At 61.4% G+C, this 18,866-nt stretch overlaps 3 protein-coding genes across 9 annotated transcripts in view; all 3 read right to left on the reverse strand.

Annotated features, from left to right (window-relative positions):
- Positions 1-4,212, reverse strand: LOC121233755. Of its 5 annotated transcripts, none has more exons than XM_041128439.1 (7): positions 3,430-4,212; positions 3,102-3,393; positions 3,024-3,049; positions 2,868-2,971; positions 2,597-2,815; positions 2,166-2,258; positions 1-2,062 (listed from the first exon to the last, which is right to left on the reverse strand). In XM_041128439.1, the coding sequence occupies exons 2-7, from the start codon at positions 3,344-3,346 to the stop codon at positions 1,907-1,909; spliced, it is 843 nt and encodes a 280-aa protein (XP_040984373.1). In that variant the 5' UTR covers positions 3,347-3,393; positions 3,430-4,212; the 3' UTR covers positions 1-1,906. The 5 variants fall into 5 exon arrangements, with proteins under 5 accessions (XP_040984373.1, XP_040984376.1, XP_040984375.1 ...); XM_041128442.1 differs by having other exon boundaries at positions 3,102-3,190; positions 3,308-4,212; XM_041128441.1 differs by having other exon boundaries at positions 3,102-3,229; positions 3,308-4,212.
- The window catches only part of LOC121233754 (branchpoint-bridging protein-like), a 22,406-nt gene continuing 3,540 nt past the window's right edge, over positions 1-18,866 (reverse strand). Inside the window, exons 2-4 of one of the 3 annotated variants that reach the window (XM_041128438.1) lie at positions 9,468-9,474; positions 1,690-1,879; positions 1-1,637 (exon numbers count right to left, since the gene is read on the reverse strand). In XM_041128438.1, the coding sequence (XP_040984372.1) occupies positions 854-1,637; positions 1,690-1,865 (960 nt within the window). In that variant the 5' untranslated portion in view covers positions 1,866-1,879; positions 9,468-9,474 and the 3' untranslated portion in view covers positions 1-853. Of the gene's footprint in view, positions 1,892-9,467; positions 9,475-18,866 lie in introns of those variants that run through there. The other 2 variants (XM_041128437.1, XM_041128436.1) reach the window with 2 other exon arrangements.
- The window catches only part of TET3 (tet methylcytosine dioxygenase 3), a 25,116-nt gene continuing 10,461 nt past the window's right edge, over positions 4,212-18,866 (reverse strand). Inside the window, 10 exon segments of the mRNA XM_030035940.2 lie at positions 4,212-8,567; positions 8,934-9,270; positions 9,670-9,807; positions 9,928-10,017; positions 10,510-10,660; positions 10,792-11,000; positions 11,450-11,543; positions 12,961-13,051; positions 15,346-17,053; positions 17,055-17,570. Coding sequence (XP_029891800.2) covers positions 6,832-8,567; positions 8,934-9,270; positions 9,670-9,807; positions 9,928-10,017; positions 10,510-10,660; positions 10,792-11,000; positions 11,450-11,543; positions 12,961-13,051; positions 15,346-17,053; positions 17,055-17,525 — 5,025 coding nt within the window. The 5' untranslated portion in view covers positions 17,526-17,570 and the 3' untranslated portion in view covers positions 4,212-6,831.

Here is an 18,866-nt window from a genome sequence, read left to right on the forward strand (position 1 = left end):
TTGAGTGCAAAAAATAAATATAAAATTTATTAAAACACCCACAATATTTTAAAGATATCAGGAATAATACATTTCGCGGCCCGGCCGGCCGCGCGTAACTTAGAATAAAATACAAATTAAAAAAAAAAAAACAAAAACGAAAAAACAAAAAACAACAACAAAACAAAAAAACAAAACCAAAACCGGGGAAGGAAGGGGGAGGATCCAAACTTGCAATTTTTAGGCATCCTAAAAAATAAATTTACCAAAAACACTGAGGGGGGAAAGGGAAAAAGAAAAGGGTGTTAAGGGGAGGGGAAAAAAAAAAAAAACAACCAAACCAAAACAAACCACAAAGAGGGGAAAAAAGAAAAAGGGAAAATTATACAAAATAAAATTATCAGCATAAATTTACTGTCCTAGAAGTATCTACAGTTTAATACACATTAATCCTATTGCCTTGAGACATGGGAAAAAAATCTACCGGTCCTCGATCCGCCCCGGAAAAAAACTTCATTTCAAGTAACCACAGTCCCGAGCCGACCAAGAAATCTTCAAGTGTGAATTTTTCGGAGCCGCCGGGACACCCCCGCGGTGTCCCCCTCCTCCGCCTGCCGCCGTCCCACCTCCCCTCCTCAATTATCCCAAAAAAAAAAAAAAAAACCCAACAAAAACGCCAAAAATAAACCCCCCCCGCCTCCAATCAAATTCCCGAATCCGAGAAGAAACGGCGCTTTATTTTTCCAATTTTGAATTATTACCTCTTTTTTTTTTTTTTCCTTTTGGCGCCGCGGTGCAAAAACCCACTGGCCAAAAAAAAAAAAAAAAAAAACCGAAACCAAAATCTGCTCCTGGAATAAAACTGAGGCTGAAATTACGGCGGTTTGTAATCCCTGAAGGATGCGGAAAAATGAGGAAAAACCCAGGCGGAAAGGGATAAAGGAGGGGGGAAGAAAAAAAAAAAAAAATTAAGGAAGAAACACCGCTGCGAAAGGATCCCTGATTTTGGAAAGATTCGCCCCGGTTTCGCTCGCCTTCGCTGCTGCGGCGCTGCGGGGGGCTTGGGGGGGTGGGGGGGTTGAGGTATTTGCCTTGGTTTGGGGGGCGCGGGGGAGCTGCTGCCCCGGCGCTGACGGGAAGCCGAAGGGGAAGAAAGTAGCACCAATAAAACCCCAAAAAAATGGAAAAAAAAGGGGGGGGAAAGAAAGAGACGGGCAGAAGCGGGATGCCCGGCCGAGCCCTCGCCGTGGGGGAGACACCGGTGATTCGGGGAGGGGAGCGAGCCCGAGAGAGCTGGCGGGGAGCGCGGTGCCAAGCGCGGTGCTGAGCGCCGGCGGGCATGGGGCCCGGGCGCCGCGGCGGGGTACGGTGCCGGGAGGGCGGCCACGCAGCGGAGGCGTGCGGCGGGCACCGGCACCGCGGCCAAGCGCCGTGGCCAAGCGCCACGGGGGTGCCCGAGCGCCGCATCTGTGCCGGGGCAGCGTGGCCGAGCGCCGTGTCCGTGCGCGGTGGGCGAGCGCCGTGCCCGAGCGCCGTATCTGCGGAGCGCGCCCGAGCGCCGTGTCCGAGCACCGCATCCGTGCACCGTGCCCGAGCACCGCGTCCGTGCACCGTGCCCTTGCACCGTGCCCGAGCACCCTCTCCGTGCCCATGCGCCCCGTCCAAGCACCGCGTCCGAGCACCGTGGCCGTGCGCCGCGCCCAAACGCCGCGTCCGAGCACCGTGGTCGTGCGCGGTGCCGGAGCACCACGGCCGTGCGCGGTGCCCGAGCGCCGTATCCGCATGCCATGCCCTGGCACCGTGCCTGCGCACTGTGCGCGCGTACCGGTGCGTGCGCAACACCCCCATGCGCCAGGCTGAGCACCCTGACCGAGCACTGTGCCCATGCACCGCGTCCGAGGCCGAGCACCATGTCCAAGCACCACGTTCACGCACCCTGGCTGAGCACCGTGTCCACACGCCGTGTCCGAGCACCGCGGCCGAGCGCCACGTTCACGCATGGCAGCTGAGCACCATGTCCGCGCACAACGTCCGAGCACCGCATCCGAGCACCGCAGCTGAGCACCATGTTCACACACCCTGGCTGAGCATCATGTCACACACCGTGTCTAAGCACCATGTTCACGCATCACGGCTGAGCACCACGTCCATGCACCGTGTCCACGGTGCATGGCCAAGCACCGTGCCCGAGCACCATGTTCACACACCACGTCTGAGCACCGTGCCCGAGCACCACGTCCACGGTGCCTGGCCAAGCACCATGCCTGAGCACCATATCCATGCACCATGTCCAAGCACCACAGCAGAGCACCACGGCTGAGCACCACGTCCACGCACCATGTCTGAGCGCTGCGGTTGAGCACCATGGCCGAGCACCACGTTCACACACCTTAGCTGAGCACCGTGTCCACGCACCATGCCCGAGCACCAGGTCCATCATGCGTGGCCAAGCACTGTGCCCAAGCACCATGTCCAGGCGCCACGTCTGAGCACCGTGCCCAAGCACCAGGTCCGTGATGCGTGGCCGAGCACCGTGCCCAAGCACCATGTCCACGCAAGACGTCCGAGCACCGTGCCCGAGCACCAGGTCCATCATGCGTGGCCGAGCACCGTGCCCGAGCACCATGTCCACGCACCACGTCCGAGCACCGTGCCCGAGCACCAGGTCCGTGATGCGTGGCCGAGCACCGTGCCCGAGCACCATGTCTACGCACCACGTCCGAGCACCGTGCCCGAGCACCAGGTCCGTGATGCGTGGCTGAGCACCGTGCCCGAGCACCATGTCCACGCACCACGTCCGAGCACCGTGCCCGAGCATCAGGTCCGTGATGCGTGGCCGAGCACCGTGCCCGAGCACCATGTCTACGCACCACCTCCGAGCACCGTACCCGAGCACCAGGTCCGTGATGCGTGGCTGAGCACCGTGCCCGAGCACCATGTTCACGCACCACGTCCGAGCACCGTGCCCGAGCACCAGGTCCGTGATGCGTGGCCGAGCACCGTGCCCGAGCACCATGTCTACACACCACCTCCGAGCACCGTACCCGAGCACCAGGTCCGTGATGCGTGGCTGAGCACCGTGCCCGAGCACCATGTTCACGCACCACGTCCGAGCACCGTGCCCGAGCACCAGGTCCGTGATGCGTGGCCGAGCACCGTGCCCGAGCACCATGTCCACGCACCACGTCCGAGCACCGTGCCCGAGCACCAGGTCTGTGACGTGTGGCCGAGCACCGTGCCCGAGCACCATGTCCACGCACCACGTCCGAGCACCGTGCCCGAGCACCAGGTCTGTGACGTGTGGCCGAGCACCGTGCCCGAGCACCATGTCCACGCACCATGTCCAAGCACCGTGGCCAAGCACCATGTCCACGCACCATGTCCGAGCACCGCAGTCAAGCACCGTGGCCGAGCACCATGTCCGAGCACCGCAGTCAAGCACCGTGGCCGAGCACCACGTTCACACACCTTGGCCAAGCACCATGCCCACGCACCACGTCCACGACATGTGGCCGAGCACCGCAGCTGAACACCTCGTCCAAGCACCACACCCACGCACGGCTCTCCTGCCAGCACCCCGGCCTCGTACCAGAGGGGAACGGCTCCACCGCGAGCCCGGTCGGCGGAACGCCTCCGACGCGGCACCGCTTTCAGTTTGCATAAACCCAACCGGCTCCCGGCACGCTTCGAGCTGTCGCTCCGGAAAAGTAAACTTCCTTCTCAACGACATTGCTTTTTTTTTTTTTTTTTTCTCTTGGTTCCCTAGTTTCATATATACATTAGTAGCACCTCAGCGAGATGGAATCAGGCAGAAGCGTGATACAGTTTGTTAAAACACCATAGCACCGTTTTTATTAGAAGATTTCATTTAATAAAAATATGCCTTATAGAGCCCACAAAGCATACTCCAGTATTAAAAGGAAAAATCAGCAATTGAGGCACCTCAGGGATTCTGGTTTCCTTCTCCTTCCTGTGCCTCATCCCGAGAGCGTCGAGATCGGGGGGGGGGAACCCCGAAACGCGTCCCCCGTTCCCTGCTCGAGGCGAAGCATTGCGGCCGGAAAAACTGAAGCGGGATGGAAGGAGCCCATTGGGGCTCCCCACACCGAGCCCTCCCCAGGGTTTCTACCGCGGGCGTTGTTCTAGCACCATTGTGGCCGCGACCTGCTGCAAAATTAGGTCCCCATCCCACTCCAAAGCGATTAAAAACATTCCCCAACCCCCCCCCCCCCCCACAGCAAGGCCCCCTTAACACCGCGACCCCCCTGGCTTCGGCACGGGTGGGACAAGCGCGGCCGCCGGGACGGGTAAAGGAAAAGATTTTGCTTGAAAAACAGCCTCTCAGCAGCAAGGGGTAAAGAGCTGTGCATAGATTTCGAGTTTTCATAGAAGAAGTCTGAAGCGTGCTAATTTTTCATGACTGAGATTTGAGGTAGGTTAGACGTTATGTAGTGTAAAAACGTGAGACTGCAGCAGTTCTCGCTCCCCGACCCGCAGCGCCGGCATCTCCCCGCTTACCCGGGTTGAACCCGCCGGAGCCAACGCCGCGCCGGACCGAACCCCCTCCCTGCACCAAAAAAAACCTCCGAGGAAGCAGGACTTAGACAGGTTACACAGACCCTCGCCTTCTCCGAACGCACCCCTTTTCCTCCCGACTCTAAACCCATCCAGGCGAAGCTCGCAAGGCACCCCCGCCACGACAGTCAGACGAGACCCCGGGCAATGCGAACCGGGGCCGGCACCCGAATCCGGCCCCGCCGAATGCCGCTGGCGGGGATCAGCCAGGTCCCCTTTTCACCCTCCGAAACACATCGACACGTCGGGTCCCCGCGCTGGAACCGGCATCGCCCGCGGGCATCCCTAAAATCTGACTTGCCATCGACTCTTACAATCCTGATATGCTATTGGGTATTTATAAGAAAAGCGGTAATAGCTCGTTGAGTTTCCTTGTCAAATATACGCGACTTTACAGATTACGGTTAAAAAAAAAAAAAAAATTAATTATGAAGGACGGACAAAGCATGTTAAATATTCTGCCAGTATTTACAGTTCTCCCACAATAATCTTGTTTAAAACATACTGCTTTCAAGTTGTTGCGGGGGGGGGTAGGGGAGGAAAGAGGGGAGTTGTTTTTTACGTTTCGCTTTCATTTTTAAATCTAGGTGAAAGTGCTTTTAAAAAAATTCTTTCCCTATTTACAGGTTTAAAATCAGACCACGTAAATGTTCAGGCTGTTTTACCGAGATCCTGCTGATCTGTGCCAGTGCGCAAGGAAGGAGGGTGACAGTAAACACAAGGTGATTTCTGCACGGTGACGGCGTCGGCTCTGGCTCGCTGGCTCTCCAAAAGGCACCTGAAAGTGCAAAAGCAACGACCCCGGGGACACCGGCACCCGGATTCGGCCACGCCGCCCTCCCGGTGAGCCACTGGGGAGCTCGTCCGCCCGTCCATCCCGGCGCGGCTTCAGCATCGGTGACGGGAGGAAAGTCTCGACTGAGATTGTTCGAAAAGCACCACGCGGTTGTTGTCGTCGTTGGGTTATTTGTTGCGGTTTTTTTGCGGGAAGAACGGCGATCCGTAGGAAGGAGGGATGGCACCCAGGGAGAGAAAAAGCACCGAGCCCCAGCGGCGCTCGCCGCCGCACTGGCTCGCCGGCACCGGCGGGGAAGGCGGACCGGCGGGGTTTTGGCCAGCCAAGTCTTGGGATTCGCTCTTCCCAGAGCCGATCGCACGGAGAAAGTCCCCCGGAGACGGAAAGCACCAGACTTTAGCAACAGTGATGTACAGAGAGCAACACTAGCTATTCACAGTTTGGGGTTGGTTTGTGTTTTTTTCCTGTTTTTGTATTTTTTTTTTCTTTCTGTTTTTGTCCTGTCGGCTCCTTGAGAGATGCTGCCGCTGCCGCCGCCGCCGCTCTCCCCGGGGCTGTCAGCAAAGGACCCCCCAAGTCCGAGCCCGAGCGCGGCACCCCGGCAGCGGCAGTCCTCAGCCCGGACGTGTCCTGAGGTCTCCGGCGCCGGGAAAGACGCCGGCTCGCTCCGTCCCGGCGGAGCCGATCCCGCCGGCGGCGAGAAGCCGAGCGAAGACGCGCCGTCCCGGGACGTCCCGCTCACGAGCAGGTCTCCCATCACTGTAAGAAAGGACTCCTCAAGTTGCAAAATAGGTATTTTTAGGTCCTTGGGAAAAAAAATAATCGGATGTTCAGCCTGTCCGGCTGACGGTAAAGCACACAATCCTGCCAGGCCCCATGCGTTGGAGCTGGAGGGAGTCACCTCTTGCCTTTAAGCTGGTTTGGTGTTCCGGTTGTTTTTTCTTTATGTTTAGGGGTTTTTTTCGATGTTGGCTTCTTTTTCGAAGATCGGCTTCGTCGTTGTCATCGGAGTAAAAAATAAAATAAAATAAAATCCAATAAATAGGCATTTTTAAGTGGAATTAAAAACCTCTCCTTTGCGAAAGGACACTATAAACTTCTCCATCCGTTCGCACGGCGCACGAGGCTAGATTAAAAAAACGCGGAGATATAAATATGAGATTACCGAAAAGCGTCAAACAGCATCGTTCCTCTTTTGTTTTTAATTGAGTTTTGCTTTGTTTGCCAACTCCTCGCCAAGCGCAGCTCTCTGACGGCATGCGCCCGCGCCGGCTCCGCTGTTTCCGAGCGTGCGTGTTGGGTTCGCTTTCTGTGGGTTGGGTTTTTTTTTGTTGTTGTTGTGTTTTGCTTCGTTTTTCTCTGTTTTTTTGTGTTTTTTTTTCTTCTCCCCCACGCCCGAGGAGAAAGCACCACGAAGCAACGCCGGGCTCCGGCGCTGCCGAGGGTTGAGGTAAGATGGGGCTGCGGCGGTTGCCTCCGTCTCAGATCCAACGGCTGTAGGGGCCCGTCACCTTGGTGTAGGCGTAGGAGGACACAGTGATGGCGGAGTTGGTGGGGATGGCCACCGCCTGCCGCGTGGGGACCGAGTCCCTCCTCTCCTTGCTGGGCGCCTCGGTCGCCAACGCGCCGCCCCACTTGCGTTTCTTGGCGAAGGCTTTGGCGTCTGGCGGGAGACCCAGGCGCGCCGCCTCCTCTTGCCGGGCTCGAGCCCGCTCCGCCAACTGCTTCATCTTGGCCTCCCACAGCGCCAGGCCGTGGTTGGGCTGGTTCAAGTTCTTGTGTTGGTAGAAGACCAGGGAGATGCGGGTGGGGTGGCAGCGGTTGGGTTTCTTCAGCGGGGTGGTGGCGTGGAGCTCGCGGCGGGCGCACTCAATGAGGATGGAGCCGTGGGCGGGTGCCACGGCCACCCCGCCGATGTTCTCGTCCAGGAAGTTGTGCTCGCTGTCCGACCACTCCTCCTCCTCTTCCTCGTCCTCCTCCTCCTCCTCCTCTTCCTCCTCCTTCACCGCCTTCTCTGGCAGATCCTCCTCCAGGCCAAAGGGGTCCCACGGCTTCTCCCGGCGGGGCCCCGCCGCCCCCTTCTCGCCCACCGCCACCTCCCACGGCTTCTCCAGCAGCCCCGGACTCGGCGCCGGCGTCCTCCGCTCCTCCGCCTTCACCGAGCCCCACGGCTCCTCGGGGAAGCTGGGCAGCCCCGGCAGGGCCGAGCCGAAACCCAGCGGCCCCAGCAAGCTCGAGGCGCCCGTGCCAGCCAGCGCCGCTTCCCCCAGCTTGCAGGGGCTCCACGGTTTCGGCAGCAAGCCCGAGCCGCGCACCGCCGCCGCCGCCTCTCCCGCCAGGACGTTGGGCCATTGCTTCTCCGGCGGCGGCAAGCGCGCGGCAGCGTCGAAGGCGCTCAGCTTCTCCCGCCCGCCCAAACCCGGCGCCAGGGCGTTCCACGAGCCCTCTGCCGTGCTAGTCCTCTCAGGCGAAGACGTGCCCCGGGACGCTTTGAAGGGGCTCCACCGCGGCTCCGGCCCCCCGCCGCGCGCTGGGATGGCCGGCAGGGCTAAGCCGGTGCCCGGCACGGCCGCCGCGCCAGGAAGGGGCTCGATGGCGGGTGGAGGGTCCGGAGGCTCCTGCTTGATGGGCCGGCTGCCGAAACAGTTCTGTGCAAACGGCGGCACCTCCTCCGAGCCCGAGCTAGTCCTGTGCGCCCCGGCCGCCGCCGCCGCCGCTTTCTGCTGGCTGGCGTAGCGGTTAGCCCGCTCGTAGGTGCGCTGGTGATGGTTTTTGCTCCGGACGCTGTGCGGGATGGGCTCGGGGAAATCGGTGTTCCCATAGGCATGGTTGAGGTTCTCCTGCAACACCGGGACGTCAGGCTTCTTCTCGTAGCCATTGCTCACCCAGCTGCTTCCGCCCCTCTCGGGCGCCCCATAATTCAGAAACTGCGAGGGGAACACGTGGTTGCTGGAAAAGCCGTAATACCCGAAGGAGGGAAGCGCGAACTTGGAGTGAAACCCGTTCACGGAAGGCAGATTGGGCTGTGCATAGTAGGAATGGTAAGAGTAAACACTGTTCATGCTGTATGGGTCGGAGGGCCGGCAGCTCCCCAGCACCGAGTAGCTCTCCACCACTGCGTTACCGTTGTACTTGAAGGCGTTGTAATGGCTCTGCGGCTCCACCTTGATGGAAGGTTTCAGCGGCTGCGGGGGCAGCCCGCTTTTCAACGCCATACCTGCGGGCACAGCACACACACAGCCCCTGTGACCCGCCGGCCGAGGAAGCCACCAGTAGGGAGCGAGGACCCCAAAAACTTGGCCGGACTCCGAAAATCCCACGGTGATGGGCTCACCGGCCGAGCGCAGAGGTCAGCATCGCCCGGTGCGCTGGCACCGATTCACACCCACGCCCCGGGCTGCGGCGAGAGCTCCCCGCCGCACCGCAGCATGGGGAAAAACCCAGGCACCACAGAAATGCCATCCTGCACCTCAACACCACATGCTCAACGCCGCCAGCCCGAGAAAGCCCCCAATCATCCCCATCCCCTCGCGCGCTTTCCGGACGGCTTGGGGCGGCGAGACCTCAGCTCCACCCCCGTTACCTGCATTTTGCTGGAGCATGGGGAGCTCGAGCGCTTCCTGCTTGATCTTCTCCGGCGTCATCAGCTTCTCTTTCTGCAGCTTTTTCTTCTCCGCAGCGGCTTTCTTTGCTTCCAGCTGCCTCTGCCGGCAGGACTTGGCGGGCTCGGGCAGCTTGCGGACCTCGCGGGGAAAGGACGTGAGCACCTGGATGGCCCCGCTGCCCACCTTGGCGTTTTGGTTCTCCTCACTGCCGAACTCATCCGTGCTGGACATCTTGTAGAGGGGGAGGACATGCAGTTGCTCATCTTCGGGGATTTTCCCCACCACACGATTGTCTTCCTTTGTCAGCGTGCAGACCTGGGGGAGCACAGGGTGCCATCAGCAGGATGCTGCCAGATGCGGGACAGGGGCGAAATCTCCTCCTCATTCACCTCCATCGCTGTGAAGCCATGCCAGCCTGGCATCCCTCCCAGCCCACACCAGTTCCCAGCCGGCATTTGGAAACCTCCCGTGGGGTTTGGGTCAGATGAAAGCAAACGCATCGTCCCCTTTAGCACCGTGCTTTGGTCTAGCTGGGGTGGCTTCAGCACCCCACAGACCTGAAAGGTTTCATCTGAGGCGTGCAAACACTGAGGACCGGCCACTGGAGTCATGCAGGTATGACAACTGGGGACAGGGGGGACCGAGTGGCCCGAACAGGAGCAACCCAAAACAGGGGGAGAGCATCCCGAAAAGGCCCGCTGGCCACCTGCTTACCACCGTGCAGCCGTTGTAGAGGTTATGCTGATCTTTGTGAGCGTGAGCGCAGAAGTCCATGCACGCCGTCACTCCCGAGAACGGCCTCCCCTCCTTCAAGCCCAGCCGGCAGTCTATCGCTACATCCTCGTTGGTAACCTGGCAGAAGGAGGAGATGGCTCCGGTTATCCGAAATCTCCTATGCGCCGCCACCCCGCAGCCGCTTCTGCCTGCCACCGGGCCGATGCGTTTCAAAGGGGACAAGCGGGAGGCCGGTACCTGGTTTTGGTAGGCTTGTGGTGCCAGCCTCTTGTAAAGCGGAGCAACCTCGGTGGCCAAGTCCTGAAAGCTTTTCCGGAGCAGCTCTTCCTGCAGTAGCAAAAAGAAGAGGACATCACCCAGGGGTTTCGGCAGCGGGGATGGAATTGGGGGCAGAGCGCCCACACACCACGCGGCATCCAACCCTTCCCACGATGTCTGCCACAGCACAAAGCACACAGCTTAAATTCCTGGTGAGATTCTGGCCGTTCAACCTCCAGCCTCAGCATCTGTTGCGCTTTCGCTTGCTCGACCCGTGAGCCCTCTGGCATCTTCCCTGAGGTTTCTAGAGAGACCCCATTCGTGCCACCCCGTACTGGCACTTGCTGTCACACCAAAAGTCCTGGCTCTGGGACGTCAAGGCGAGCCTGCCCTCTGCTTTCACCAGGTTGGCTTTCTGTCCCCCAACTCCCTAATTCATCAAAAATCCCACAGGGAATCCTATTTTCAGGCTTCCCCCCGACAAAACTTGGAGCTGGGGGTAAAAGGAGGTCTGAACCCACAGCCCCGCCAGTGCTTCCCCACTCCGCCCATGTCACCCACCTCTTTGGGATTGTCCCCCACCAGCCTGAACTTGCGGGGAGTTTTGCTCCGGGCGTATTTGCAGCCATTAAAATACATGCTCCAAGAGCAGCCGAAGGAGAAGGAAGCGCCGCAGGTGTTGGGGTCTTTGCCTTGGCATGCGCAGGTCCGGCTGCGGGAGGGACACCGCAGAGGAGCATCAGCCGCTGGCGCGGTGATGGCAGCTCCGAAAACAGGGGGGACCCCCGCATCCCCTTCCCACCCCGTCTTCCCGAACTGGACCGGCGGCGCGGTGCGACTTACTCGTCGTTCAAGCCGCAGCGGCGGCTGGTGGGGTTGCCGTACTTGGTGAGGGTGTCGGTGAGCTCCTGGTACAGCGTGTCGCCCAGCGTGCGGGGGATACCCTCCCAGGCCAGGATCAGGATGATGATGACAGCGTTCTGGCAGTGGTGGCCGGCCCGGTGCCGCACCAGGCACAGCAGCTTCTCCTCTTGGTTGTGTCTCCGGATCACCTGGAAAACAGAACGGCCAAGTCAGACCACTCCAATGGCGAACACCTCCCGTGATGGGGAGGACCCCAAAAGCGGGTCCTGACTGCCTTCTGCAGCACCACGTGGGGATTTTGGGGGAGGGGGGCAGAGCTGTGGGGGCTCCCATGGTTGCATTCACCCCCATGGGCTTTGGGGTGCCGGGGCGGGGGGGATGTGCCCGGCCCAGGGGCTGCAGGCACGGACGTGCTGTTCAGCGGGTGCCGAGGGTGGGAAGCCCCGTGGAGTTTCCCTGGGGGCGGCCGCCGCTCTCGCTTCCTCCTTGCCAGCCGCAGATCGAGCATCCGCCCCTGCCCGCTGTGGCCACCGCCGGCCGGGGACCTCCTTGTCCCCAGGCAGGGAGGAGACAGGCAGGCACGTTACCTCGGGGAGGACTCCGACGGGGGGACGAGAGCCGGGGCGCAGGCACTCACCCACTTGGCGATGGGGCAGCCCCGGGAGCTCTTCCCCTCCTTCCCCGTGTAGATGACCTTCTCGATGCGGATGGCCTTGCCCTTCTCGCCATACCTGCCGGGGGATGGGCATCAGCCCTGCTCGCCCCCCACCATGCTCACGAGTCCCCCGCTCGCCCTCATGGGCCCCTCACGAGCCCCCACTGGCCTCACGGGACCCCACTCATCCTCCCTGGAATCCTCGTGAGCCCCCACTCACCCTCAGGAGCCCCCGCTCACCCTCGCAGGATGCCACTCGCCTCCACAGGACCCCACAGGACCCCACTCGCCCCTTTGAGCCTCCACTCATACTCACAGGACTCCATTTGCCCTCATGGGACCCCATCCACCTTCACAGGACCCCGCCTGCCTTCACAAGACCCCACGGGGGACCCCCACTCACCCTCACAAGCCCCCAGTTGCCCTCATGGGGCCCCGCTCGCCCTCGTGGGATCCCTCATAGACCCCCACTTGCCCTCACAGGACCCCTCACAAGGCCCAGTTCTCCCTCACAGGCTCCTGCTCACCCTCAGGGGCACCCTCATGGGCCCCCATTCACCATCACAGGACCCCACTCCCCCTCGCAAGCCCCCACTCAGCCTTACAGACCCCTCACGGGCCCCCACTCACTCTCACGAGCCCCCACTCACTCTCATGGAACCCTACTTGCCCTCATGGGCCCCCACTGACCCTCACAGGCTTCTGCTCACCCTCACGGGACCCCACGGGACCCTGCTTGCCCTCACGAGCCCCCCGCTCGCCTTCAGGGGACTTCACTCGCCCTCATGGGACTCCTCATGAGTCCTCACTCCTCCTCACAGCACCCACTCACCCTCATGGGCCCCCACCCACCCTCACAAGCCCCCGCTCGCCTTCACAGGACCCGACTCACCTTTATGGACCCCACTTGCCCTCATGGACCCCTCACAGGACCCCCTTTGCCCTCACAGGACCCCCTCGCCCTCACGGGATCCCTCATAGACCCCCACTTGCCCTCACAGGACCCCTCACAAAGCCCCAGTTCTCCCTCGTGGGCTCCCACTTGCTCTCACGAGACCCCACTCGCCCTTACAGGGCCCCCACTCACCCTCATGGGCCCCTACTCGCCCTCACGGAACCCTACTTACCCTCATGGAACCCTACTGGCCCTCACGGAACCCTACTGGCCCTCATGGAACCCCACTCACCCTCATGGGCCCCTACTTGCCCTCATGGGTCCCTACTTGCCCTCACGGAACCCTACTTGCCCTCATGGGCCCCTACTTGCCCTCATGGGCCCCTACTTGCCCTCACAGAACCCTACTTGCCCTCACAAGCCCCCACTGACCCTCACAGGACCCCACGGGACCCTGCTTGCCCTCACAAGCCCCCACTCACCTTCATGAGCCCCCACTCGCCCTCTCAGGGCCCCACAGGACCCCACTCACCCTCACAACCCCCCCGTCACCCTCACAGCCCCCCAGGATGGGATGGGATGGGATGATGGCCCTTACCGCTCCTCCATGAGCTCCCTGATGGATGCCACGGTGGGCCCCGAGCCCAGGTGGGTGTAATACGGCCCCTCGTCCTTCTCCACAATTTGCTCTGCAGAGGCAGGAGAAGGGGACAGAGATTTGGGGGTTTGCACCTCTGCCGGCTGCTCTAAAGGATGCCAAACCCCTAAATGCCCTCAAACCGAGCACTTCTGCACCAAAAATCAAGGGTTCCTCAATGGCGTCTCCCCGCTAAGAGCATTGGGGAAGGGAAGCCGCAATTAGGGGTTCGTTAAACAGCCTGGCGGCTCCTCTTCGTTTTCTGCTCTGGAAGACACTCCCAGCACTAAAATGCACTGGGGAACAAGGGGATGGGTGCTCAGACCCGCACCTGTCAGCACCCGTCCCCTTCGGGGACCCAAAAACCTCCCCGAGCGGCCGCAGCCCCTCCGAGCATCCCGGCAGCAACCGCGGCTCTATCCCGGCACAGGGGATTTGCGCCGGCCGCTCGAGCACGGTGCATTTTGATGAGGTCTGCTGAGAAGAAGCGATTAGCAGTGGCGGGCAATTTGGCATACAAACCCCCCCTTCCTTGTCCCCAGGCCTCCCTGCTCCCCGCCAGCTCCCACCCTGGGCACCCGTCTGGCCCCGCTCACCGAGACCAGCCCAGCTGGATGCTGCCAAAGCCATCACGGGATGATTTGGGGGCTGAAAACTACTGCTGCCTACTTTTAGGTTTGCCCAGAGAATTTGGGGATGCTCATGGGATGCCCCAAGGTGCCTGAACCCATGCAAGGAAGGAGCTGCTGCGTCGGGGGAGAGGCTGAAGGATGCTGGGGCTACGGAAGGATGCTCAAGATACAGCAGAAGGATGCTTGGGCTACGGGAGAAGGATGCTTGGGCTACAGCCCCGCAAGCAACACAACCCCCGCAGCAGCAAACCCCTCGGGGCTTTCAGAGCATGAAGGTGCCAGCGCAGGAAGCAAAGGATGCTCTGGGCAGCCACGACGGCGCAGGGGTCGATCCCCGGCGCACAGGGATGCTCAAACGCCGCCGGGTGGGACGCATCCGGAACGACGGCCAGGTCTGATCCGTCTTTCCATCCTTCTGCTCTCACCACCCTGATTTTCATTCCCGTCATGTCTAACTGGCTGGGCGCCAAGGCGAGGAGAAAGCCAGGCTCAGCTGGGCTGCAGCTGTCCAGACAGAGATCAATACGGGACACGCAGCGAAGGCTGATTTTATTACAGCGTCTAACAGCACAGGCACCTAATAAAGCACCGAGCCCCGACTCCTACTTAATTGCTTTCTCTCACAGCTTTTCCTTGAGAAAATGGAGAGAGGTGGCAGGGGGGGAATCCCCCCTCTCCCAGCCCCTAAACCATGCTGCAAAAGAAAAAGCAACACGAATCTTTTCGTGGCACCGCAGGGTGAAACTCCAAGATCAGTTCGAGCGGCTCCAGAAAAGCCTTTCATTCGCTCGGTGCCATTTGGGCTAATTACTGCTGCCATTTACAAGCAAATAAATAAATAATCATAAGCCCCGCTAATAAAGTGCAGCTTGTGCTTAGCCCGAGGCCACCTCTCCCAGCAGCACTGGGGCTCATTTTTCTGGCTGGATGCCCCAAATCCTCACCCTGCTCCTCCCAGGGGAGAGTGCAGCTCCGGTCTAAATTTTGGCGAGGGAAGATCCAGCTCCCCGCGCTCTGATGGAGCTGGACTGCAAGGACCAGGTGGGAAACCTCTAGCACTTGCTGCAAAGTCTAACAAATGCCAACACACACCAAAAAAGCCCACAAAAAAACCTCCAAATCCAAGAGTTTGGTGCTTTTTCAATGCATCCCAGTGGGATCGGCCACCGAACAACCCAGCATCCCGGCAGCAAATACGGCTCCAGGCATCCAGGCATAAGCTCACATGCTAAGTTAAGGTTTGGGTTGAGTTAACCCAAACCAGCTAATTTGGCTTAAAATAGCAAGAATAACCAGGCGAGCTGGGTTTTAGGCAGGTTTCGGCACTGGGGCAACCACTGGCCCCTCTATGGGATTTAGCTGAGCGGTTAAGTGGAGGCAAAACCCAACAGCCCTTTGGTATCGCTGCTCTTCCAACCCACACCAGCACAGCCAGGCCAGCGTCGGCACCACCCCCCTGGTGACGCGGCAGTCGTTCGGCGTTTGCCGTCCGACCGTAAAAATAAGAGAAGAGAAAGCAAAAGAAGGCTCCGCAGCATCGGGGTTTTGCCGCGTGAGCGCCGCATCCGCCCAAAAAGCGTGGGCTTTGCCGACGCCACGGCATCGCTCCGTTATTTATCCAGGACAATCCCACCCTGCAAAGCCACCTCCTTGAAATGCCACCCCCGGGGCTCGCCACCGTCCCCGTAATCCCCCGGCACGGCCGCTCGCTCACCGACACAGTCGCAGGTGGGGAACTCCGCTTGCGCCCGCTTGGCCGGGGTGTCCAGGAGGCTTTTGGTCGGCGTGTCCAGGTATTTCAGCGGCGACTCCAAAAAGCCGCTCAGGGTTGGCGTCAGCGGCACCTCGTCCTTGGTGGGCGTCCCGTCGGCGTCATCCGCGTCCGGGTTTTGGCTTTCCTCAGAGTAAAAGCACGTGGTTGACACCACGGTGATAGCACCAGAAGACTCGATTTTGATCTGTTTGGGGGACCGGGCGGTGAAGGATGGCTCCGAAAGTGGACCCTTCCCCGGCGAGAACGAAAAGCTTTTGGGTCCAGCTTGGGGAGCGCTGCTTGAAGCCGGGGCGGCGGCAGCGGTGGCGGGGGGCACTTGCGGGGCTGGTGCTGGCCCCCCCGGCAGCTCAGCAGCCCCGGGGGCGAGCGGGGCAGGCGTCTCGGGGGGCTGCAGGTTGAAATTCTCCCCGAATTCAGCTTCAAATTGCCGGATGAGCTCTTCCAGCTTGTCATCCACCACGATGGGGGTTGGGGCAGCCGGTGGGGGGGCGGCCGGCGCTTCCTCCGAGCTGGTCGAGCCCACCGGCACCGGGTGAATTTGGGGGCCCCCCGCGGGGGCACCCCTTTCCTGAGAGTCGGGAGCCGGGGGGCCGCCGTCGAGGGGGTTCGGCGGCGGGGGGCAAGCAGCGGGCAGGGGTAGTGCAAGAGGCTGGAGCGGGAAGGCAGGCGGCGGCGGCGGCGGTTCGGTTTGCATCTCTTCGGCGGGGGGTTCGGCGGGCGCCCGAAACCCTTCCAGGCTGATCTGCCAGAGGGGCGGGAAGAGCGGCTGCGAGTCCTTCTGCTTTGCCTTCTTGATCTGCACTTGCTTACGGAGCGGTTTGGCCGGGGGGGGCTTTTCGGGCGGTGTTTTCTTCTTCTTCTCTTTGGCCTGCTTTTCGAAGGGCTTGGGGGGCACGGCTGGGGCGCCGGGAGCCCACCAGCCGCTCGGCCGGTCTGGGGGTGCCGCCGCCGCTGCCAGGCTTTGCTCGAGGAAGAGGCTGCGTTTGTGGTGGAGATGCTGCTGCAGGACCAGCTGCGTCTTCTTGTGTAGGCTGGGCTCCGGCGGTGCCGGCGGCAAGCGGGGGCCACCCAGCGCTTCCTTGCCGGGTGCTCGTTCGGGGGGCTCCGTTTTAGGCGCCGTCACTTTGCCGGCCGTCACTTCGGGTCTCTTGAAAGCTGCCTTGATGTAGTCATCAGCGTTACCCAGCAGCTGCTCCAGCTCTGCCATGGGGTCTCCGGCCCCCGCCGCCCCCTCGGCCTCCAGCCCCCACGCCGCCGCGAAGCCGCCCCGGGGAGGTGCCGCGCCGAAAAATGGCTCCGGCGCTGCTCCCGGCTCCGGCGGATAACGGGGCTCGTCTCCTCGCTGCCATGCGGCCCCCGGCGGGGCAAGGGGGCCAGGGCCGAAGGGGGTGGCGGGGGGTGGCGGGGGCGGCGGCGGGGGGGGCTGGCCGTCACCGGCGGGCTGGGGGAGAGCGGCCGAGAGCTGCGTCAGGGCTTCGATGGCTATGGCGGTCTGCAGGCTGATATTCTTCTCCTTGGCGATGGTCAGTGCGCTTTGGGAAAAGGGGAGGCCGTCGGGCGGGCACGGCTCGGCGGTCTCAGGCACCGGCTGGGGGTCGATAGCACCTTCCTGGGGGGGGCGGCGGGGGGTTGGCGGTGGCGCAGGGCCGCGGTGATGCCGGCTCTTCGCCGAGAGCCATCTTGATCTTCTGCTCCAGCCATTCCAGGTAGTCGGGGCACTCGGGACCATCGCAGTTGCAGTTGGGGGGCTTCACGCCGTGCTTGGCCAAAGCCAGGGCAGCCTTGAGGGCATGCAGGTCCTCCCCTCGTGGCACGCCGTCTGCCGCGCTCAGCCCACCCCGGCTCATCTCCGAGTCGAACTTCTCGTACAGCAGCGACGGTGAACCCGGGGGTGGCAGCCGGTAGGAGGAAACGGCTTCGGCCACCGCCGAGAAGGCCACCAGGTTCCTGACGTCTTCCAGGTGGGCTTTACCGGCGGCAGGCGGCTGGCCCGGCGACCAGCCGCTCGGCTCCATCAGCGCAGTGCCCCCCGCCTCCGGCCGGCCCCCATTCGCCAGGCTGAGCCCGCTGCCCTCGTTCAGCCGCCTTTCTTCGACATAATTAATTGGCCCTTCTTCCATTTGGCTTCTGCTGGGTCCATCAACCAGGTCGCCCGCCGAACCTGTCTGTGAGGAGGGAGAGAGGAGAGACATGAGCATCCCCTGCCACGACCCACGTGCCATCATCCCCCGCCCTATCTTCTCCCTCTTTTTTTTTTTTATTCCCCCTTTCCCCATCTCTTTTTCTGACCCGGCTGATGAAGACGCGGATGAGCCACGCAAAAAAATAATCGCCGCCGGCAAAACCAGGTGGGTTTTGCCCGGCTGCGTAAGGAGCAGCTCGGCTCAAAAGGCGGCCGGTTTCCACTGCGCTGGCCCCGCGCCGCCCACGTCCCCACCCCGCCACCCGCTTTCGAAATTGCTCACAGGACGGTTCGGGATTTCCATCGCCCGCTGAGGGCGAGACCCACCGAGGTGGGACGGGGAGGGCGTCCCTGGCTCTAGCGACACAGTTTGCACCGGCGAAGGAAGCGGCACGGGGAGAAAAGGGGGGTTTTTTTGGACCCGTGCCCAAAGCAAACATCCTGGCCGGGAGCAGCCGTCCTTCGCCGGGGGCCGCGGCACGGCAGGAAGCCGCCGAGTTGGCTACGCCGGTGCCAGGGGCGGCGCGGGGATGCTTTCACCTCGAATAACCCGGCGTCTGTATCAACACGGCCGGCCAGGGCCCCCCGGCAACGCCGAGCTACAGCACCGGCGTCCAGAAAACCGGCCGCGTGCCAAGAAGAGACCAAAACCACTAGAGCCGTCCATGCCGACGCGAGGTGGCGGCACCCAGGGAGACCGTCACCCCGGCGTCTGGGCTCACGCGCCCCAGTTAAGACCCTCCAAGGGGTTTTGCCAGGGATAGGGGGGTCCTTCTGTGCTCTGCGGCTCTCTCCCCCCTCGGCGGCGGGGATTTTAGTGCTCCAGCAGCCGGGGGTGCAGGGCGCTGGCAGCGTAGTTAGCAGTTTGCTGACAACCGGGGGGAGCTTCCTGCAAGCTAAAAATACAGCAAAGTTCGCTGGAAAAAAATATGACAAAGCAAGCAAAGGCTGTGGTCAGAGCTTCCTGCCTCTGGACGGTGCCGGTACCGGCTGGTGGGAAGGATCCGCAGCCCGGACTCGCCAGGAGACCCCGAGTTACGGCTCCGTGTTCAAGCAAGCTGACGGTGCACGGCTGTTGGCGATGGAGCCGCGTTTAACCCTTCAGCCACCAGCCCACCGGCTTTGGCACGGGCGTCCTTTGGGGTGAGAGGGTGAGCGAAGCTGCACGCTTGAGCGCAGCTGGTTTCTACGCCGGAGATAAGCACACTGCTGACTGTGGCGAAACCCTGGCAAAACCGAGGAGGAACCACTCCCAGCACGATTATATCCCCAAAATCCC

The sequence above is a fragment of the Aquila chrysaetos genome, chromosome 13, assembly GCF_900496995.4.
Source record: "Aquila chrysaetos chrysaetos chromosome 13, bAquChr1.4, whole genome shotgun sequence".
Lineage (NCBI taxonomy): Eukaryota > Metazoa > Chordata > Aves > Accipitriformes > Accipitridae > Aquila > Aquila chrysaetos.

Excerpts from the sequence above, each read along its gene's own strand:
- LOC121233755 (XM_041128439.1), bottom strand. The coding sequence starts at position 3,346 with ATGGTGCTTGGCCACGGTGCTTGGACATGGTGCGTGGACATGGTGCTC. Across the intron at positions 3,050-3,101 it reads ATCACGGACCTGGTGCTCGG|CCACGCATCACGGACCTGGT; the intron begins GCACGGTGCTCG and ends CACGGTGCTCAG. Across the intron at positions 2,063-2,165 it reads TGTGTGAACATGGTGCTCGG|CCAGGGTGTGTGAACATGGT; the intron begins GCACGGTGCTTG and ends CATGATGCTCAG.